The sequence below is a fragment of the Periplaneta americana genome, chromosome 13 (assembly GCF_040183065.1).
Source record: "Periplaneta americana isolate PAMFEO1 chromosome 13, P.americana_PAMFEO1_priV1, whole genome shotgun sequence".
NCBI classification, from domain to species: domain Eukaryota; kingdom Metazoa; phylum Arthropoda; class Insecta; order Blattodea; family Blattidae; genus Periplaneta; species Periplaneta americana.
Window position 1 is genome coordinate 83,970,583 of NC_091129.1, and position 24,625 is coordinate 83,995,207.

At 34.4% G+C, this 24,625-nt stretch overlaps 1 protein-coding gene across 1 annotated transcript in view; it reads left to right on the forward strand.

The window, feature by feature from the left end:
* The window catches only part of LOC138711638 (opioid-binding protein/cell adhesion molecule homolog), a 357,054-nt gene that overhangs the window by 189,198 nt on the left and 143,231 nt on the right, over nucleotides 1–24,625 (forward strand). Inside the window, exon 5 of the mRNA XM_069842769.1 lies at nucleotides 3,119–3,326. Coding sequence (XP_069698870.1) covers nucleotides 3,119–3,326 — 208 coding nt within the window. The remainder of the gene's footprint in view (nucleotides 1–3,118; nucleotides 3,327–24,625) is intronic.

Here is a 24,625-nt window from a genome sequence, read left to right on the forward strand (position 1 = left end):
AACAGAAACATAGGCACTGACACGAAAACATTACACATCCAACCAAAAAACCAGAAACTTGACACTCTTGAACAATATGAAATTTACAAACATACAAAAAACACCCCCCCCCAGCACATACCCAGAATTGTTCAATGGTATTTGTAGCTTCAACTCTAATCAACAGTAACAACAATCCAGGTTGCCAGGCAACGATATAAAACAAAATATGTGAAATAAATGAGGTGTATAAATAATTGAATGCTCTTTCATATTTAAGTATAAAACTATAGGGAAATTTCAAAGTGAGGAGGGCTGGGAGGGTTAAATCGAAAATGCAATTAAGGCTAGTTTCAGACTTCCCCCTCAATATCTAATGACGTGTTTTTTAATCCAATTCAATTTAAGTAATTTGTTACTTAGACTGGGAAGTTTTGAAATGAAAGCCCTGTATAGTATTTAATGTGTGTGGAAAAAATGAAGATTGTAAGTCCAATGTTCTAAAATTTTCAAATTTCACTTCGTTATACCCTTAACATGGAATATTTGTGTTGGTACGTAATCGGTAAAATTGTTTCTGTAATACTCGACGCTCATCCTGCTCCTTAGTGGAGAGAGACAATACAGACAGAAATATGTCACTTCTCAGTACCGACAGCGGGCAGATGCAACCCACAAAGTAACATAACAGTTACAAATAAAGAAACATTTCATAGTGGAACATACATAATGATCTTTTATTGCATTTCATACACACAGTAACCTACAAAAATATCCAAACCCATAGGCTACATCACAAAACTACCAACCACTTAAACATGCCTCTCAATTGTAACGATTCAATGAATACTCTATCTTTTCATGCTTGTCAGTTTACGAACTCTTCGCTAGGGGCGAAAATAAGGCTGGGAAACTTCCCTACTTTGATATTTCAGCACGCCAACACAAGGAGAACTGTTACCTTTAGCGTGCACCCACGTGGTTTGGAAAAACATTTTTATTTGGTTAATAAATACAACTCTTGAATTCTGCACTTGTAGTCTCTTTTTGTACACACCACGCGATGCATTTCATAGGAAAATATTACTAATTATACTGAGTTTATTCCGACAGAATACCTCAAAATGTAGGAGTGCCTCAAAAACTGGAAACTCGTAAATTTCCACAAAATTACTTGCGAATTCTCTGAAATAAGAAATAAGAATGTTAAATAGAGTTTAATTTAAATTGGACGAGAAATGTCAATATATTTCGCCTTGAACCCTTCATGAGCGATAAGGTGTGTCGTACACCTACTAATTTCGGATGTAACAAGGGGGATGAAAAAGAACAAAAGTATCTGATTCTGTGAATGTTGTATTTGGCTGTTTGATAGTTCTACCGAATGTTGTCACATGATTATTCCCTTGCTTCTCATTTGAAGGCTCGTGATTAACATTAATATAACTTCAGAATATGTATTATATAACTTTCTTGTGTTAAATTCTATCGTACCTGGTTTACATGTTTCGACCTACTATGGGTCATCTTCAGAACTGGTCGTTGTTGATCTTGGCGTCTCTTGTTTTGTTTCCTGTGGGGGTGTGTTCGTATGGTGTAATGTGGAGTCAAAGAGTGTGTGTGTTCTGAAATTGAGTTGTGTGTTGAGAATTTCATTGGGATGTGTTTTTGTGTGTCTGTATATTTCATATTGTTCTAGTGTGTTTAGTTTCTGGCTTTTTGGTTAGATGTATAGTATTTCCATGTCTGTGTTGATGTCTCTGTAGGTGTGGTTAGCATTTGTGATGTGTTCTGCATACCACACCTACAGAGACATCAACACAGACATGGAAATACTACACATCTAACCAAAAACCCAGGAACTAAACACACTAGAACAATATGAAATATACAGAAACACCAAAACTCACCCCAATGAAATTCTTAACACACAACTCATTTTCAGAACACACACTCTTTGAATCCACATTACACCACACTAACACATCCTCACAGGAAACAAAACAAGAGGTGCCAAGACCAACAACGACCAGTTCTGAAGATAACCCATAATAGGACGAAACATGTAAACCAGGTACGATAGAATTTAACATAAGAAAGTCATACATATTCCGATGTGATACAGTGTTAAAAGTTGTGTAGTCAAGATGTATTAATATAACCATGGTTCCTATTTAAATGTTCTTGCGTGGGCATACTATTAATTAATAGCTCGCTGGCAACACTTTCAGTTACAATCGGTCTATCAAACAATCTCAGAGATAAATGTATTTCATTCCTAGAATACGTCAAACTATTCTCCCCTTTAATGACATAAGAACGAAGGTTTTCAGTGACACGATCCACTTTTCCTAGTAACCGAGATGAGTTTGGCTTTCTTTTAAACATAATTGACTGACCATGAATGGGGCTTTTTGGCGAGTCGTTTTATCACAATATTATTTAATTTTCCGTCTTTTTTCTTAACAAGTAACTCTCATTTTTCAACTTCATCCCAGTCATATATAAAATTTATCTTCGAGAATAAGAATTAATAAATTACTTCAAGCTGCAAAATAATCCGTTAAATATGAATGATATTTGCATACAGTTATACTGGAAATAAATAAATAAATAAATAAATAAATAAATAGACCAAACAAACAAACAAGACAGACAGACAGATAGATAGTAACAAGAGGTTCTTTAAAATTATTTTATAATGTTAAATACATATCTAAATTATTTTTATGACTGTTAATGACTTTACACCATAAGTAATGAACAATCAAGTATTATATGTCACGATATCCCTGGGAAATTCCATACATCTTCCTTATGTTTTGTTGAAATCTTTCTAACTCTCCTAAATAAAAACTGGCAACTCTATGTAGACCACTTAGTTCGTCAGAGACTATCCAGAGCGCACCACAGGCGGTGCATATATTCTTTATGAATGATGATGATTATGATTATGATGGTGTTAATGACGATGATAATAACGATGAATTGTTGGAATGTGGCAAGGAAACCGAAATGATCTGATAGAATCCCTGTGTTGTAAGTATATTGAAGTTCCACCTTCCGATATCAATTAAAATCACTTCATTGTCTACCCAAAGACATTTGTTATCAAATTTCCTATTTGTACTTGTTTCAGGTGGCCTGGCTTAGGGTGGATACGCAGACCATCCTCACGATCGCTAGTCACGTGATCACCAAGAACCACCGAATCGGAGTGACGCACAGTGACCACCGGACGTGGTACCTGCACATCAGAGACGTCAGGGAATCCGACCGCGGCTGGTACATGTGTCAGATCAACACGGACCCCATGAAGAGCCAAGTGGGCTACCTGGAGGTTGTGGGTGAGTCAACACCGTCATTGAACCGTAATAAAAGCACTCTTATATAGTGATGTTACGTTGGTATTTTGATTTAAATATATCTATGTTGAAAGTACACTTAATGGTTATTTTATTCACATATTATGTAGGAGTATTGATATGAATACAAGGTGAATTATATGTCGATATGAAGGGTTCAGAGCCATAGTGGGCCAAGCGCCATACATTAAAAGCGGAGAAAACAAGGGTTAAAATTAAGTGAATACTATAATTCAATGAAACATATGGCAAGTAATATAAAGCGTGCACATTAAAACTAAATGATATGTCAATTTTCATTAAAATATGTTATTCGCTTAACTTTAACTTTTGCTTCCTCCAATTTTAATAAACGGCGCTTAGCCCACTATGGCTCTGAACCCTTCATATATTGACGGAAATATAAAAAAAATATATAGAGATGCTGTATAGGCCCTAAAACTTTATTATGACGCTTATTTTTAAGTGAAATTACGTGTGGGTGCTGTCAACTGTCGACAGATGTGTAGGGAGGAAAAATTTGGAGAATAAGGGGAATAAAAGGAGATCAAGGAGAATACAGTGTGAACAAAGCGAAGACAAGAAAGTCAGCGGAAATGCAATGAGAAAAGGGAAAGAACGGCAGCAATAGGAATAAAAGAACAGAGATATATGTATTGTGAACAACGGAAATACAAGAGAAAAGGGATAATACAAAGAAGAACAAGAAGAATACAAGGAGAGTAAAGGGAATTTAATACGTTTTAGGGAAAGTCAACGAAAAACACAAGGGAAGGAAGAGAATACAAAAAAAAAAATATAAATAATGGGAGTACGAAGAAAACAACGGCAATGCATGGAGAACAAGGAAAATACATAGAGAACAAGGCGAATATCAAGGAAACAAATGGGATGAAAGGATGACAAGGGAATACAATGAGATCAAAGGAAATCCAAGAAACAAGTGGAAGACAATGATAATAAAGGAAATACAAAGAGAATAAGGGGGATACAAGGAGAAAAAGGGAAACAATTTACAAGGAAAAGAGGGGGATAGCAAAGAGGACAAAGGGGATATAATGAGAATATGGGAAAGGCAAGGAGAACAATGGGAGTATAAAAATAACAAGAAGGATACAAGAGGAGAAAGGGAAATACAAGGAAAACAAGAGGAATACAAAAACAACGAGGGGAACGGAAGAAAACAGAGGAAATACTAGGAAAACAAAGAGATCCAAAAGAATATGAGAAAAACAAGGGGAAAAGAGAAAAGCAAAGAAAACGAAGGGCATTCAAAAAGAACAAGGAGAATATTATGAGAAAAAAGGCAATAACGGAAAATAAAGAGATTGAAATGAGGACAACTGGAGAATTGGAATGCAACGAGAACAAGGAGAGTACAATGAGAATATGGGAGCAGCAAGGAACAAGAGAAGTGCAAGGAGATTAAGTGGAATACAAAACGAAGAAGGGGGATATAAGGAGAAAAGGGGAATAATAAGGAATTAAAGGAGATTGCAATGAGGAGAAGAGGAAAATGGGAATGCAAGGAGAACAAGAAAAATACAATGAGAATATGGGAGCAGCAAGGAACAAAAGGGATACAAAAGGAGAACAAGTGGAATACAAAAAGAACAAGGGGGGATAAAGGCAGAAGAAGGGAAATACGAAGAAAATAAAGAGAATACAAAACAAACAAAGTGAATACAAGGCAAACAAGAAAAATATAGAGAAAACAAGGAGCAGACAAAGAAAAATTGTGATATAGAAGAAATAAAAGGAAAATAGAAGGAAAACAAAGGCAATTCAAAAAGAACAAGATAGATATATGGAGATAAAGACAAATAGAAGAAAAACAAGGGGAATGGGGAATGCAAAAGATCAAGGGGGTACAAGGAGAAAAAACGAATAGCGAGAAAAGAAAGGAGTTTCTAGTTATCGAATCTCGAATATTTTTCAAGATTGGATGGATTGGATGATTCAAATGCTCCCTTTCTAAATTTAAAATATCGACCAGTAAATGAGGTCGGTGTCCATCTAGCAACGTGATGAATTTTGGGGTTTATAAGTTTTTATGGAAATGGTGTTCCGTTATCTATAACGATTGAGGGGGTGTAATCATCCTGCTTATTATACGTTACCTCCAGACTGGTTGCTTGATTGTTCACCTTTGCTGAAGCAGTTCTGTCGAGCTATGGATTTATTTCATATTTTATTAATGTCTCTGGAACATAATTACTTCGGTGGTCTTATCAATTGGACGAAGTTACATAATAAGAGACCAGGAGCCGAAAACCTGTTTCGAAATATTGGATATTTTGAAATAAATCTGTTTTTTTTTATATAAAACATTTTATGCAAGAAGTATTATAACATTCATACTAAATAGCACAAATAATACCAAAGAAGGTTAACCGATTTTTGATAAGAGACCAGCAGTTGAATTAATATTTCAAAGCAAAATAAATAAATGAATTTTACGCAATAAACAAAATTTTGCTTATAAATAGCAGCAAAATTCAGATATCGCATTCTTGATTTTTTCCGAGTTAAATCAGTCTGCCATCAACAGATTTGTGCAAATATCTCTCTCTCTTTTTTTTTTTTTTTTTTGAAATTGTGGGTTGGTTTATTATTGCGTAACTCCGTCCAATCAATTTAATAACTTCAATAAAGTAATAGCTGAATAAGGACGCTGTATAAACCGATCCAATCTAGACACCATATCTTGTAGACGATTTTCACGAAAGGCTTCATAGAATGTTAGAGGAATCAAACCCGATCCGTTTCCTTAGGAGATATTAGCTCACTACCAGCAGTAGAGAAGCGATGTCTATGGGGATTTAAATAATGGTAGCATTTTAACCTGCAATTAAACAATAGCAATATTTACCCTCCAGCTACTTACGATATCGAGAGTTTTGAACATTTTATGTTCAAGAGACTCTCTAAAAACTGGGATTGCAATGAGAGTTTGAGTTCATTTAAATTCCAATTTAAAAACCCACAGGAATTTGAAATTCAGCATTGCAAATTGTCCACTAGAGAGAAATTATTTTTCAGTGCACGATTAACATTAATGGAGATAGTGGTTTTCAAATCACTGTTAATTAAATTTTTCCTCATTATATAGTAATTATATAAACAGAATTTCACATAAAATATTGTACAATACTTTTTATTGCCTTTCAGGAAATATTGTCTAGACGTAGGGAACTATCACGAAAAAAATATCTTATTAGTTAAGGCGAAAGAGTGAAGAAGGTAGAAGCTAGCCGTCCATAAAACATGGATATGAAAAATATATTTCGATTTTTGGATCTATCGACTTGAAATAATAACTTCTTTAAATGGAATTCTAAAGTTTGTTGTATAGAGAATTCGAAAGGCAACTTGCTGGTAAATATATTGCCATTTAACGATTAAACTCCTCTCGCGTGAATTTTATAACATACCGTACATTGTCTTCGAATAATAAATTTTAATCAATATATGTTACATCCATTTTTATTGATTCTTTTGTTTTAGTAAACAATTTTATAACTTTATAAGCTTATCCAGTTGACTGGCTAATTCTTCAAAATTATGAGCAAAGCCCAAATTTTATGTAATATCAAAATGAAAGAAATGTCGACACAAATATGAAGGCAATATTTGTAGACAAATATGTAATAAATTGAAATAAATAGGTATGTTGCAAACGTCTAAGCTCTACTAAAAGGATTTATTACACACTTTTTCTGATGTAGGGAAAGAGTTTTTGAAACACTTGACTTTGTGAAACCTATTGGTTGTTACATTTTTATCAGACGTATTTATTATTACCTGTATCTCATTGTGATATTTATTGTATTGTTTCTATCTGTCCTTACATTACTGGCAAATCTGTAGGTATAAAATGAAAAGGAAACAAAAATCTTTATCTACAAAATAGCAGGAAAATAATGCGAAATAAACAGAACAAAAATAAAAAAAATTCACCTCAATCATATTGTATTGCATTTATATATTATCGGTTGATTATTTGCAGCCACAGTATTAACAATTAAATGCATTTAAGTAGCAGTATTCTATACAGTGGAACACACCGTTCCCATTGGGATTTGTTCCTTATAAAAACATTATTTACCGTTACTCTCAAAGGATTTACAAACCATCAACATGACATGAGGATGTCTATTCAATAATAGAATACCTTCGTGGAATAACGTTGTATGTAGCAATTTGCGAAATTATCAGGAAACAAAAAGAAAGGCGTTTCACAATTGACAATTGATTTATTGTTATTGTGAGTCATAGTCATTGGCTGCATAATGTAAGCCTAAAAATTTACAATGCATAGTAATATTTTAGAACAACTTTTATTTTACAAAACTAAAAGTGCAACAAAATCTCTACATTTACAGTTGCAAAAGTTGTCACATACAATATTCTTCCAGGCAGGTATTCAATTGTTAAAATATGAATCTACTCTGGAGCAAAAATAATATATTGGTGCATATAGGAGAGAGAGAGAGAGAGAGAGAGAGAGAGAGAGATGGAGAGAGAGAGACAGATAGTATTAACAATTCCAAAACGAGTATTAATTGAGATCGAGGTTAATGTGCAAAAAAAAATTCAAATATTTGTATAATTTTCCTTGCAAGGACGCGTTTCCTCCTCCTGTTATTAATTAATTAATTCATTCATTTTTCATTAATTCATATATGCATTCATTCAATTCATTCATTCCTTCGTTCGTTTGTTCGTTCGTTAAAGGGCTCGGACGTAAAACATAGTAACTGACATTTTGGTCAAAAATGAGATATGTAGCGTATAATATGGTATCTTACATTCTGCATCTAACGCAGTAGTTACTTTTCCAACACCTCAACAGACGGCAGAAGTATACAGATTTTACTTTCCGCTAGTTATACGAACTGTTGCGTGTATAAATGTTTACCTAATAACTTCAAAACACTAAAACGTCACTTAGCACGTTTTACTCCCGAATCATTCATTCATTAATTCATTCATTCACTAATGGAGGTGTGCGTACAGGGTTTTGTGGTGTTCAAAATCATATTAAAGAGAAAGGTAAAGGGGTTTCTTCAGAAGATTATATCTGGAGACGAGACCTCCCAACATTGTTTAATACCAAAATAGCTTCAGGCTGGATATAAACAGCCATATAGCAGAGCTATTATGAGATAAAATGTATTGAAATAAAATTATATTATTTTATATAATTATTGTGGTTTTGAAGCTATTGATTTTAATGTTATGATCATATTGGTAATTATCCAATAAGCAGGTAATAATTTATTAATATTTTTTGTAATAGCCGTCTATATGCATATGTACTTGACAAGCATATAGGCGGCTATTGCACAAAATATTAATAAATTATTGATTTTAAGTCGCTTAAGGAAATCCCCGATTGTAGCATCCATAACAGTGAGAAATTTGTTTGTAGTGGTGCATTTGTCTTCAGTTGTCAGAAAAAATACTTCCATAAATTAATATTGAACGGATTTCAGTAAAAAACCAATGCCATTATGAAATGAAATACCTAGAAACTGCATTATAATAGCTATGAAATGTTCACAACTGTTACGGTACTTATATTTTAACAATAAACCACTGATAATTTGCGAAGCCTGCATTCTCCCAGGAGGAGTTTAGGGGAGAAACTTTAGCCCGATTACCTGTCTAATGCAGGTGAGGGAGTAATTTTCTCTCTACGTACCGCTACGCTAATAAGTTATTACAGGGAGTTTTGTAATAAAGGTCTCCTTACTTACCGACACGACATCCTTATATTTACGCAAGAGACATGCTATTTTAAGAAGTAAACTTAATTCTTTCGAGACAAATACAGAATGTATAATATAATAACGGGTTTCAGTTAACTGAGAGCAAAGTTGAAGCCTCTCCTAAAGAAATACTTTTATTGTACATTTAAGCTGGATAAGGAAACCATAACGGCTTTCGGACAACAGAGTGGAAGGGGTTAGTGAAGAGGACGATCGAGAATACAATAGAAAGGCTGCATAGGAAAAATGACTAATCAATAGAAGAAAGACCATACTGGAAACGACAAAAATTAGAATAAGGTAGGGTAAAGTGCAGGAAATTTCCATGAATGGTTGAGGAAATCCAATCACCAAAAGACAAACGTGGGGGGGAAAAAGAAGTATTTTTAACAATTGCTACATAATGAAAAACTGTTCGCATTTAAGGTGGGTGCTCCCTTTATGGCCATGTTCCTGATATGGCCACCCCCTCCCCTGTTGTGAATTAGTTAAACAAAAAATCTGCTAAATTGCAGCAGCATCCAGTGAAAGGGCATCCTGCTTTGTTACTTGATCGTTTTCCATTCAGTCAGGTTGAGCAATATGGCGTCAGTTGCCTGTTTTGCGGTTTTCATGTGACCTCTTCTTATTTTTCTCTGGTATGTCTCCTTTGTTTTATGCATGTTTTTCAAAGACTTGTATCATGAAAACCATCGTACTCCATTCTGTTTTTAATGTTCTGTTGATTGGTCTTGTAGTTGATGGCGTATCTTTTACGAGTTGTTCATAATCAAACGATTTTCGTGAAAGCTTACCTGCTCCTGATATGGCCATATCAAATGCACCATGGCCATATCACATGCACCATAGCCATATCAAATTCATTTCACTTTTATTTTTTCGCCAGACAAATTTACATGCCTTATAGCTGGGATTACTCAAAAATTTTGTATTTTAAGAAAAACAACTTAATTTTTTATGGAAATACCTGTTTTGACTACACTTTTGAATTATAAAAAAGATTATTAAGTGTCATTTTTATTCATTTTATACCAAAATTATTTAATTTTAACACAACTGCGCTATCAAACTGAAAACAATCACGATTTGTAGAACATGGAACAAGGGTGGCCATATCATGTGCACATGTTCCTGATACGGCCACTAGGTAGACTTTTGGAATTTGGGACTTTATGGACAATTAAAGCTATTTTTATGGGGAAAGGAAATTGTTTTAAGAAAGTCCATTAGACTGAGAATGAGTAAGAAAAAGTGGTTTACATTTTTGTCAAAATGGCGGCTAGAAAAATTCTCAAACCTCAGCATGGCCATATCAGGGACACCTAACTTATTTCTGAATTGTCAAAAATGCTTTATACTGATTCCCGTCTAATATATGTACTCAGTTATTAATATTATAAATCCTAAGACTTATTTATAAAATTATCACGTACTCTGTTCTAAAAATTAAAACTCTTAAAGGAGAACATTCATTTTACTAATATATTTTCTATAATTGCAGGAAAATCTAACTTATAATTTCAATTTATACTAGATGAAGAAAAATTGGCTGACATGCACTCCGTTACGTCATTCTTTTAAGAATATTGACTCTCCTATATACCATGATATTCTTTGCAGATAGTGATTCCAGTATTCACATGCAAAAGTCTAATCTTGCGTATTTATTACAGAATAAAGTAACAAGGGTAACACGATTAGAACAAGATGAAACAAGATGAATACGGGGCACGGGGAGTATAAGAAGAATAAGGAGAAGGCAAGGAGAACAAGGGAATAAAATTAGAAAAAACGAAAGCCAGGACAATAAGGGGAATACAAGTACAAAAAAAATTCAGAGAGTACAAAGGGCTGGAAAGGAAAACAAGGGTAATACGATTAGAACAAGATGAATACGAGGCACAGGGAGTATAAGAAGAATAAGGAGAAGGTAAGGAGAACAAGAGAATAAAATCAGAAAAAACGGACGCAAGGAGAACAAGGGGAATACAAGTACAAAAGTAATTCAAAGAGTACAAAGGGCTGGAAAGGAAAACAAGGGTAATACGATTAGAACAAGATGAATACGAGGCACAGGGAGTATAAGAAGAATAAGGAGAAGGTAAGGAGAACAAGAGAATAAAATCAGAAAAAACGGACGCAAGGAGAACAAGGGGAATACAAGTAAAAAAGTAATTCAAAGAGTACAAAGGGCTGGAAAGGAAAACAAGGGTAATACGATTAGAACAAGATGAATACGAGGGACGGGGAGTATAAGAAGAATAAGGAGAAGGCAAGGAGAACAAGAGAATAAAATGAGAAAAAACAGACGCAAGGAGAACAAGGGGAATACAAGTACAAAAGTAATTCAAAGAGTACAAAGGGCTGGAAAGGAAAACAAGGGTAATACGATTAGAACAAGATGAATACGAGGGACGGGGAGTATAAGAAGAATAAGGAGAAGGCAAGGAGAACAAGAGAATAAAATGAGAAAAAACAGACGCAAGGAGAACAAGGGGAATACAAGTACAAAAGTAATTCAAAGAGTACAAAGGGCTGGAAAGGAAAACAAGGGTAATACGATTAGAACAAAATGAATACGAGGCACGGGGAGTATAAGAAGAATAAGGAGAAGGTAAGGAGAACAAGAGAATAAAATCAGAAAAAAACGGACGCAAGGAGAACAAGGGGAATACAAGTACAAAAGTAATTCAAAACAGTACAAAGGGCTGGAAAGGAAAACAAGGGTAATACGATTAGAACCAGATGAATATGAGGGACGGGGAGTATAAGAAGAATAAGGAGAAGGTAAGGAGAACAAGAGAATAAAATGAGAAAAAACAGACGCAAGGAGAACAAGGGAAATACAAGTACAAAAGTAATTCAAAGAGTACAAAGGGCTAGAAAGGAAAACAAGGGTAATACGATTAGAACAAGATGAATACGAGGCACGGGGAGTATAAGAAGAATAAACAGAAGGTAAGGAGAACAAGCGAATAAAATTAGAAAAAACGGAGGCAAGGAGAACAAGGGGGATGGAAGTATAATAATAATGCAAAGAAAACTAAGGAATGACAAGGAGAACAAGGGGAATTGAAGTATAATAATAATGGAAAGAAAACAAAGGAATGTCAAGGGGAACAAGGGGAATACGATGACACGGGGAATAGGAGAATACGGAAAATAAGGGAAGTACAAGTATAAGAATAATGCAAAGAGAACAAAAGCATGAAAAAGAGAACAAGGGGAATATGATTAGTACAAGAGGAATACGAAGATATGGGGAATAGGCGGAGAATACAGAGAACAATGGGAATACAAGTACAGTATAAAAATAATGCAAAGAGAACGATGGGATGGCAAGAAAAACAAGGGGAATACTATTAGAACAAGAGGAATATGAGAACACGGAGAATGGAAGAAAAATAAGGAGAAGAAGGGGATGACAGAGAGAGCAAGGGGAAAACAAAGAGAAGAAGGGGTATGCAGGAAGAAAGAGAATACGAAGGCATTACAATGAGAACAAGGGGAATAAATAGAAGATCGAGAGAATAAAACAAGGAGTCGACAAGAACGGTTTGTATTTTTCTGTGGTGGTCACTTCCGAAGTAAATCCCTACCCCTACCTAGGGAAGGAAAAGACGTAGTTGTACGTCAGAAGTGTAGCCTATAAGAATATTCTAAGCATACGATAAACGCGTCCTGCTAAGAGAAGCGAGGTTTCGTTTTCGACATTTCCTTCACTCCTCGCGATGCAGAATACCTGCACGTGAATTCTAGGTGTTAGATTTCCGTTTCTTAATCTCAACTGGAGTGAACTGACATAAAGACAGCGAGATTGAAGACTGGGGCGAGAGCATTGGCTTCTGTATCGACTTTCTGGTAGTTGGTATTCCCGAGCTACGCCCCCTATAAGCGCGGCGTGATAAGCAGAAATGAATCTGACACGAAATGAATGTGAAGTGCAGCATTACCCCACCCGCCACCCTTAATCCTTAATTCCACTTGTTTGTCTCTGTCCCATAAACGTCCACGTTTCTTCCTTGCTCAGTTCTCCACTTCTCTGACCTCCTCCCTGCTTTACACTTTAATGCAATGTTCCTGCACTGGTCTGAATACTTTTAGTTTTAAATTGGGCTATCGAGTAAAGCCTGCACTTCTGGTAAGAGTGTTTGAGAAACATGGAATATTTATACAAATCCTTATACTTCAGACTTCTTTCCAGATTCTTTGCTATTGCTGTGCGTAGTAGAGCTTGACTATTACTGCTGCTTAACAAGAGGACCAAGGCTTCGAACTCGAATCATATTACAGGGACTAATCGTTAATACGGGTAATCCGTAAATAACGACATTAATTTCAGAGGGTTATTCTTTGATTTATTTCAGACAAAAGAGTTTAATACAATTTCGCTAGTTTTTGCTTCCTTTTCGATAAAAAAATTGTTTTATAAGATTTACTTCTTAGCGTATGTATGTATTTATTCACACTGCAATGGGTATATACCCGGTGGCAGTGGTAACTAATTACACTCAATAATGATAATAATAAACTTGTTAATTAAAAATACACTTAATAATAATACCAATAATTAATACAAATAATTAATAGTAACAATAATTTATAATAATAATAATAATAATAATAATAATAATAATAATAGGGAATATCCTAAATTAAAGGAAGCACGATCACTTAAAATAACATTTAAAATAAATCTAATTTGTACTTAAATCTAAGTTCGAACTAAAACCCACGAGTATGATATGTTCATATCTGCACAAGTACCTTTCAACATTACATTGATTTAATTCCCAATATGCTCAGTCAATTTAAGAAAGCAGCGTTTTTATGATTAGAGCCCGGATGTTGGGAAAATGTATTTTTTACTGGGTGGAAGTAAATCATAACTTGCATAGCTATAAATGTGATTTGGAGTAAATCAAAGTAATAGACCGGATTCTTATTTTGCCTATTTTGCCTTTCTAAGGTGTTTCTTACTATAGTCGCGACGCTGTTATTCCCGGCGTGACTCCTCCTCTTTGCTTACGTCTTAGGAATTCAAGACTCTATAAAGGCTAGGTAGGTAGTATCGTTCACCATTTTTGTTCTTTCGTTACCGAGCTAGCCACCGGCGTGGCTCAGTCGGTTAAGGCGCTTGCCTGCTGGTCTGAAGTTGCGTTCGGGCGCGGGTTCGATCCCCGCTTTGGCTGATTACCTGGTTGGGTTTTTCCGAGGTTTTCCCCAACCTTAATGTGAATACAAGGTAATCTCTGGCGAATCCTCGGCCTCATCTCGCCAAATATCATCTCGCTATCATCAATCTCATCGACGCTAAAATAACCTAGTAGTTGATACAGCGTCGTTAAATAACCAACTAAAATAAAAAAAAGTTACCGAGCTACCAGACGAGGGATCTATTTGCCACACCGTTAAATATTATCATGTCGTAGCTCCTATGATAATAAATCACACGCACTGTAATTCAGCAAGTAATTGAGCGGCAAATAACGTCATCGTGTGCTTTCTGCGAACGCCAACGAAAGAGCCAAAATGGCGGGCGATTATATATTAAGTATTTATCCAGCCTTTGGAAATGCATAACATCTTCATCAGCGAATCACAAGACGCACACATTTAAATGTAGCCGACCAGTAACGTGATTGGCTGCCGGAAATTAGAGTGACGAGACTATAATAAATGCCTTTTTTTTTTGGTCATTTTAAAGCAATATTTCTTGTTTATTTGCGATTTTCTAGTTAATTATAATGTAATGTGTATTAACTTTAAATATTTAAAACAATGACTATAGGTATTATCGCCGCGGCCTCATGCTTAACATGCCGGCATCATACAATAACGTGCGGTGTGCTTTTAAAACATAATTTTGCCGACCGATTGTTGCTCTGTAGGTTTCACTCTAAGCGTCACGTTGTCACGTCTACTTCCTCGATAAGAATAAATACTAGTTTGTTATATTGTTAAATGGCTACTATTATTATTATTATTATTATTATTATTATTATTATTATGATTATTATTATTATTATTATTATTATTATTATTATTATAAAAATTGTTACTAAGTACTTTTGTAAAAATAGTATTTCCCTACAAGGCTGTTCATGGACCTAAAAGAAATATTACGTTTCTACACTCGAGAGATGATAATGCAAGGTATTCTGACCTACATAATATTTACGTCTGCCCTTCAGGAGAACGTTCAATTTTTTCATTGCTGAGTCTATATTGCAAAAGCTCCATCTAACTGACATTATGCGTGTATGAGGAGAGAGGACTACATTGCCGGCTGCTTTGTAAACACTGTATTATTATGTGTGTACTTAACTTCAGAGTAAATGTGCCTCAACTTCGAAGTCTAGCGATAATCTACCGACGAAGGGTAGTAGGAGTCCTCGAAAACCGAGAAAGAGATGGAATGGATCCTGTTCTCTGAATAGAAGAGTCTATGAGTCTGATATGAAGAAGTGGATGAGAAATAATTTAAAACTGTACGGAAATTGATAACTTACAATAGAAAAAATATCAAATACTAATAAACTATATAGTACCGGTAATCAAAATTGTCAATGTTGATACAAATAGTATAGTTAAAGAACGGTTGAGAACTTCATTGATATCCGAATAATCTAGATTACTAGAAGTTTAAACTAAGCCGTAGTTTCCACGGTAGGTATTACCTACTTAAATTATTTCAGCAGTGTAGAGTAGTTTGTTAGAGAATTTCCATTAGAATCACCTGAGTAAATTACACACGAAATGGTAAGAATTTAAAAGTAACATCTGAAAGACAAAGGAAATAGGTATTTCCCCTTCGGAGGAACTCACCCTTTTTACCTTTGAGAAAGAATAACGGTCATGTTTCTACCGGCAGTCAAAGGTAATGTCACTATTATTCTCAACTCTAATTCTTACATTTGAAAAATATAGAACCTCTTAGCACACCCAACCTATAAAAGGTTTCAAAATGCTGTACTAAAGTCTATATAAAGAAAAGAGGCTGTTATTATTATTATTATTATTATTTTTATTATTATTAGTATTATTATTATTATTATTATTATTATTATTATTATTATTATTATTATTATTATTATTATTAGAAAATCAGAACGCATAGTTTTGTAATTGTACATAAATTACAACATAAGGAAACACAAGCGTCATAATTCCAATAATTATAAACTATAGGTCACAGATTTGTCTGAGAATAATAAGATTACTATAGGAGAAACAACATTTACATAAACATTTAAAAAATAATAAGTTCTGTTTAATATAAATTTAACCCTCTTTATGAGTAAAACATATGTTCGGAGGGACAACTGAGCATAGAGTAAGGAAAACGAAGATAATATGCTTAAAATGAAAATAACTTAAGTATTGTATTTAATAAGAATTTGTTAGTAAGAAGTCAGAATGAAAGTTTTGTAGATTTTTTTTATTTTAGTAGGTTATTTTACGACGCTTTATCAACATCTTAGGTTATTTAGCGTCTGAATGAGATGAAGGTGATAATGCTTGGGAAATGAGTCCGCGGTCCAACACCGAAAGTTACCAGCATTTGCTCATATTGGGTTGAGAGAAAACCCCGGAAAAACTTCAATCAGGTAACTTGCCCCGACCGGGAATCGAACCTGGGCCACCTGATTTCGCGGCTAGACGCACTAACCGTTACTCCACAGGTGTGGACTGTATGTATGTATGTATGTATGTATGTATGTATGTATGTATGTATGTATGTATGTATGTATGTATGTAGGCTATGTATGTATGTATGTATGTATGTATGTATGTATGTATGTATGTATGTATGTATGTATGTATGTTTTCACACTGCAAATGGGTATACACCCGGTGGCAGTGGTAACTAATTACACTCAATAATGACAATTAATAATAAACACAACTAATAAAAATTCAATTAATAATAAATTTAAAATAATTAATATAATAACAATAACAAGGAACATCCTAAATTAAATGAAGTACGATCACTTAAAATAACATTTAAAGTTAATCTAATTTGTATCTTAACCCAAATTTGAACTAAAACTCACGAGTATGATGTGATCATGCCTGCATAAGTAATTTTCAGCACTACACTTCTTTCGCTGTCAACTCACTCACTGCACTGGAACTACGGCACATTTCACTAATGCTATCCCGATTTTACTAACACTTCAAAAACATTCCACTGTTCAAATACTTTGCACTGCCACTATAAACTATAAAACTTCACTGATACAAACACACTTCACTGACACAACACACTTCTTCACTGATACAGCACTTCAAATAACAACATATCAATATATATATATATATATATATATATATATATATATATATATATATATATATATATATTCAGAATTCTACAGCTACTGCCGTCTTCCTGTGCCAATCCTCCAAAGCCTTCTGTCTTGTGCGCCTTCAGTCTTGTGCATGACCTCCATTATTTCGTTGCCTCAAGTTTTTTTTTTGGTCTACTTCTTCCTCTTCTTCCTGGAGGTTTGCACTGGTAAATTTGTTTAGGCCATCTACCTTTGCCCATTCTCATCAGATGACCAAACCACTTCAAACTCTTATTTTCTATTCTGTTTAACACTGTCTCTACAGCATCCATTCTATGCCTAATTTCTTCATTTTTAATGTGGTTCAATTACACTCTTTAAATAGTGTGTGTAATATACTACCGTCTATTAGTAAAGTCCTTAAGCCTATTTTTAAATTCATTTCTTATTTTTCCATGCGAGGTACATGTTGACTTCTTTCAAATATTTTTCTCTCACCCAGTAGCCAATATTGTGTATGTGCTCATTTATTATTCTATTTCTTCTACATTCACAATTATTTTTCTTAAGTTGTTAATTTTTGTTTTTATTATCTTCTGAGTGTTTACCTTAGGTTGTCAGCACATTTGACCAATGTTTTTGACACGTACGGTACAGACTCCAGACAATTGGGATCTTATGCACAGATCTCGGAGATGTTTGCCGCGGGCGGGCGGGCGCCAGGACGTGCGTTTCAATAAAATGAACACAGAATGCAGCCGCAGCAACATCAGATTGTGTGTGTGATGTCTTACTGGGCGCGCAGATCCAATTTGAGACAACCTCAGCATTGCGACGATATCACTTCAAAAGGAAACAACTGGCAAGCGAATCTGCCACGCTCTGACTAGACAGCTGTCCGCGTGAAGTGTGTCATACTCTGCACACAAATGCATGCATCGGAATTATTCAAGTTACAAGTGTACGCTGCAACTGAATCTGATTAAGGATTCTCAAGCAATGGACAGATCGTGTAATATTTGTGTTTCTGATGCACTGCAAGACACGTGTTTTCTGGTACCTAAGACTTCTGAAATTTTAATTCTATTACGGCTCCACTAAAACTATGAACTTATCGATATCTTACCGATCTAATACCGAGTCCTAAGAATGTATTTGTTGGTTCTCTATCCTCTAAAAAATCTACATGGAAAATAATTTGGTCACAACACCATCCAAGGTATCTGAAATATTGTTTCCTTACAAATTGGTATAATTCTAGTAGAGCTGTAGGTCAAGTCCACCAGTAACGGACACCAAGTTTTTTTTTTTTAATCTGTGTATAATATGAATAGTTAATCATACAAAAAGTATTATTAATCGACGACCAGAATTGTACAATAATAAAAACTAGGTCTATAGACATAAAACACTTACAAAATTGGGAGTTAGGAGTCAGTGAAAAAGGCACCTAGTATCTGACATAAAAATATTTATTTTAAAAAGATTTTCGAAGGATTTTTACAGATAGAAACATTTTTTATGACCAAATACACGCTTTTGTTCAATTTTATAACAGTGTTCATTAAAATTGATAAAATACATTAAAATTGAAGAAAATATATAGCAGTTATATGAGCTCTATGTCTGTGGAGCTTCTTTATTTATCATACATGTTTCGGGGATTGCATCCCCATCATCAGTGATGTCAAGACAGAGCGATTCCGGATGTTTGATCTGTACTCCTGCGTGACAAGATGCGAACTGATTTTATTATTAAGAATGTAGAAATATATCGTCGTTGGTCCTGCAATAACTCTTATGTGACATATTTATCGATTTTCAAATTTTTGCTCTATTAAATAACTTAAATAATAATACAGCAAATAATAAAATCTCCTATATGTAATTATATTTCTTTGTTTCGAAAATGTAAGAATTTACAGTCTCCTATGTAGGGCTGCCATAGGAGGAATAAATGTGTTTTTTTCTTCCTGCTGAAAAATTTTATATTTTGCACATAGGAGTTATTGCAGGAACAACGACGAATAGAAGTCAGGAGCCATATGAATTAAAATTAGTTAAATTTTCTTGCGATTTATATTAAAAAAAATAAACTGAAACCTGCAATTACATAAAACTTATCAAATATAACAGTCTCTTAAAGACATTTCGAAATCCTCAGCAAGCATTGTCACTGAACTACTTAAATCAAAGCCCCTTAAATGTACATTGGTTTACGAATTGCTGCAGCGCGATCATGAGAATAATGTCCGATTTTTCAATAGGATGCTGAAGAGTATTGCTGATTCGAGAATGGATTCTTAATTAATTACATTTTCGGATGAAGTACGATTCAAATTGCATGGCTACGTATTTTCACCAGGAAACCGGTACTGGAGCGCAGACAACCCCTAGCTTGTGTAGGAAGTTTCACTACATAACGTTAAGATTGGCATGTGGTGTGTTTCGAATACACACAGAATAACAAGGCATTATCAGTGCTGTTAGATGTCAAGCACAATTAAGACTTGTTTTAATTACTAGCAGTATTAAGTGGCAGCAATAATTCTTTCCGCAGTATTCTGCTACTTCACATACTGCTTACGAATCGAAATATTTTTGGGGATAGAGTTATTAGCACTAAGTTCTGGCTTCCTCCGAGCCCCGATTTTATTTTTCTGTAATTTTTATTTGTGGGGTGGAACTTAATAAGTGAGAGATTATAAGAACAAATCTCACAAATTAAAGACCTAAAACGGTTAGCGCGTCTGGCCGCGAAACCAGGTGGCTCGGGTTCGATTCCCGGTCGGGTTAAGTTACCTGGTTGAGGTTTTTTTGCGGGGTTTTCCCACAACCTAATATGAGCATGTGTTGGGTAACTTTCGGTGCTGGACCTCGGACTCATTTCACCGGCATTATCACCTTCATCTCATTCAGACGCTAAATAACCTAAGATGTTGATAAAGCGTCGTAAAATAACCTACAAAAAAAAGAAGACCTAAAAGAAAATATAAACCGATAAGCATTTATCAAATAGTACGACATCAACACCACTGCGCATTCGCTGTTATATCACGGTAATACATTATTATTTACTGTCACACATAAAAAGTAACATTTTCTCGTTTTTACTTTAAATATAGTCCGGATCAGCTTACTTCATACCCTAAGGGTGAAACCTAACTATTTTCCCCCCATTACTACATATGCTAGTGGATTGTGGTGATTTTCTAGTTTGCATGTTGAATTTTCTTTCGCCAACTTCGTTTCGAATTTCGATACTGACAAATACTACAAATGGTAGTGATTTTGTAACTGGTATGTTGGAAGCTGAGACAAGTATCGACGATATTTGTCCGTACTGGAGTTCCATGAAATTAAAATTGTACTAGATTTCTGAGCCGGTTCCTGGAAGCTAGTGAAATTTGAACATACTAATAATTAATTAATATCAGTATTAATATTAATACATAATAGTTATTTTATGTGTTGCGTTGTGGTTATAATTCAAGACTATATTCAGATAAGTACTAAGAATTTCATGTGGTCAAACAAAATACATTTTTAGGTTAGGTCTCGTGAGTCAATTGTTTAGTCAAACCAATGACTTTCGTATTGCCAGACAAAATACTTGACATGTTGATCCCTTTCTCGTATAGTTTGTGTACGAAAATATGTTACAAATTATTGAATTATTTACAATAACCTTCCAACATAAAGTACGGTAAATAAATAAGTCATTTAGTACGTGGGATCTTGTGATATCTGGTAACAGTTGGCAACACTGACAAGACGGCAATATTTGCTGTTTAGGAACTGTTCTTATGTGACCCTCACTATAAAAACAGTCACGCCAAAAACTTTTTCCATTCAGTGTATAAAGATAAATTACATATCCTAGTTCGAATTTGTAAGTCAGTACAGGAAAGAAGAAAAGAGGGGAAGAAAAAAAGAAAGAAAGAAAGAAAGAAAGAAAGAAAGAAAGAAAGAAAGAAAGAAAGAAAGAAAGAAAGAAAGAAAGAAAGAAAAAAAGAAGGCAATAACAAATTAAAGATTCGCAAGGTATCAAAATAAATTTCAACTTATAAAATGCCTTCTCTTTCTAGTAAGGGAAATGTTAATTTATTCTAGAACATTGTGAAGTAGACAAATGGTACATTGCTTGCTGCACAATCTGCACAGTGCGTGGGTACAAGGTAATTACAGGAACAGCCGTACCATTTCTTTATGAGCCATAAAGGACACAAAAATTGCGTAGTATGTGCTTTAATTAATCGGGACTCTTCAGACAGGCTGTCGGCTCCCCTGAGCGAGGAGGAATGACAGAAGAGCATCGCGACGTGTTTGTCCCCAAGATTAAAAAGATTGTATGAAACGTGCGAGCAATTCTGAGAGGGAATACACAATTGCACTTTGCTCTGTACTGTTTTTATTCCCGTGGTATTATTATTTCATTTCAAGTCTCACTGCTGCTGAAATAGGGTATTCCACACTGTGTAACTTATACAGGAATTTCAACGTAGAATATCTGAACTCGTTCCTTGTTCAATTTGTTCTAAGTTGTGTAGTGATCAGACTGTTGTCACATTCAATATTCGTGTATTGGAACACGGACGAGGACTTCAGTTTTTTAAGGCATCTAGATTGTGTAGATGACTAAATTATCAAATTTTGGAATTTTTGTCTAAAAATATCTCCATTTTCTGAGGATTAAATTATGTATTAATTTATATCGTTATACATATTTAAGGGCTAAAATTGTATCTTTAATAGGTTGCACATCCATTTGATTTGCAGACAATTCTTAAATTTTGTACATACCTCTTAATACTGCAATACATTGTCGGTAAAGTTTCATTATAACCAAACATTATAACCTGTACATTTATTTGTAGGCTGTGGTTGCTATATATACTGGGTGAACAGTGTAGAGCAGAATAGGTTTCACGGCCTCGCTGGGCCATGAGTCCCCCACCACCGCGCGCATAGCCGGCAGGCCGTGAAACCTGTTCTGCTCTATACTATTCACCCAGTGTATATATGAGCCGTTCAGAGCAAAAGTAGTGTAAGTCAAAATTGGATAATGAAGTTTAAAGTAAAAATTCTGTAAAATACAGCGCAAACTAGCAATTAATATGTCGTTCTTGCTATCCACTGACTACTAATAGTTCAAATAATGTGAATATCAATTATATATATATATATATATATATATATATATATATATATATATACACATATATATATAACTTTGATTTTATTCTTAGTATACTTTAGTAGCTCATTGAAGCTATTTAAGCAATGCTATCGAAATTATAACTACGGTATTAATATCGCTTAATATCTCCTTGCATGTATTGTGTAGAATGAAAAACAAAATTGTATTTAGATTACTATTTCATTTTTCTTCCTTTCTTCCTTCCGTTTTCTTTCTTTTTTGTTTCTTTCTTCTTTTATTTTTTCTGTCTTTCTCTTCTTTTTCATAATTATTCCGTTCTGTCTTAATTGTCTTGTCATTCTTCCTGCCTGTCTTTAATTATTTCACATTTCACACTTTCATGTAGACTGACCCTCATGATTTATTTATTTCATTACTGTACTTTTAATATAATCTTTGTAGAAATATTTTTGTATGTTTATTCTTTTCTTCTTTAGACAAATTCTAACTTGCTCTACATCCTTCTTTTCCCAATTCTCACTTTCTTTTCTCGCATTATACATCCATTCAATCACTGAGTTAGTCATTTACTCATTGTCTGTATAAAATTCCTGTACCTATTCATTCTGAACTGCCCGTTTCATTTCCTAATTTTTGGTTTACCTTTTCGAGAACTTAATTAATTCATTCATACATTCGTCCATTCATCCATCAATTCACCCACTCCATTCATTCATTAATGAATTAATTAATTCATACATTCGTTCATCCATTCGGAAAAATAAAACTTATCAGAATATCATTTTAATTATTGAAATATCTATCAGTTTAAATTATTGATATGAAATTAAGATGCTCTTAAATTTAAATAATAACATTTTAAGAATAATTGAGGATTTATCTGGAACAAAACCTTAACTGCAATATGTGGAATTTGAGATACAGAGCAACAAATGTTTTAGATGTCGTATAACAGCATTCCTCAAAACGACATTGAAATATTTGTGGAAGGTGCTGTGTTTGTTGGACGATAATATTCTGTCATGAGAGAGATGTGTAATTAAGGATTCAATGTAGGCCGGAAGCGTAAAAACGGCATAACGTACAGCCTTAGAGAAAAATTTTGTCGTACAGATACTTCATAAGTCCCAGGAATGAGGTAGTGCGCATGATCAGACATACAGCGTAACAAATCTAATTTTATTACCTCAACTAGTCGTTCAGTGACTCGTTTTATAAAGTATCTGTGTAACAAAACTTTTTTCTAAGACTGTAGTTAAATTGTTATTTCAGAGATCGACTCAATTATTACTAATTAAATCTTGATCCCTTTCCCTGCTTTGGAAACCACGCCGCATCACATTTTCTTATGTGGCTCATAATGCTTTCCCACTTTCCGAGTTTAGGACCTATAATTAATTGTTTTAAAGTAGATTCAAACGATTAGGGAAAACACGGGAATTTTACTTGAAGCAAGTAAAGAGACAGGTTTGGAAGTAAATCCCGAAAAGACAAAGTATATGATTATGTCTCGTGACGAGAATATTGTACGAAATGGAAATATAAAAATTGGAGATTTATCCTTCGAAGAGGTGGAAAAATTCAAACACCTGGGAGCAACAGTAACAAATATAAATGATACTCGGGAGGAAATTAAACGGAGAATAAATATGAGAAATGCCTGTTATTATTCTGTTGAGAAGCTTTTATCAACCAGTCTGCTGGAAAGTTAGAATTTATAAAAAACAATTATAGGATTACCGGTTGTTCTATATGGTTGTGAAACTTGGACTCTCACTTTGAGATAGGAACATAGGTTAAGGGTGTTTGAGAATAAGGTGCTTAGGAAAATATTTGGGGCTAAGAGGGATGAAGTTACAGGAGAATGGAGAAAGTTACACAACACAGAACTGTACGCATTGTATTCTTCACCTGACATAATTAGGAACATTAAATCCAGACGTTTGAGATGGGCAGGGCATATAGCACGTATGGGCGAATCCAGAAATGCATATAGAGTGTTAGTTGGGAGGCCGGAGGGGAAAAAAACCGTTGGGGAGGGCGAGACGT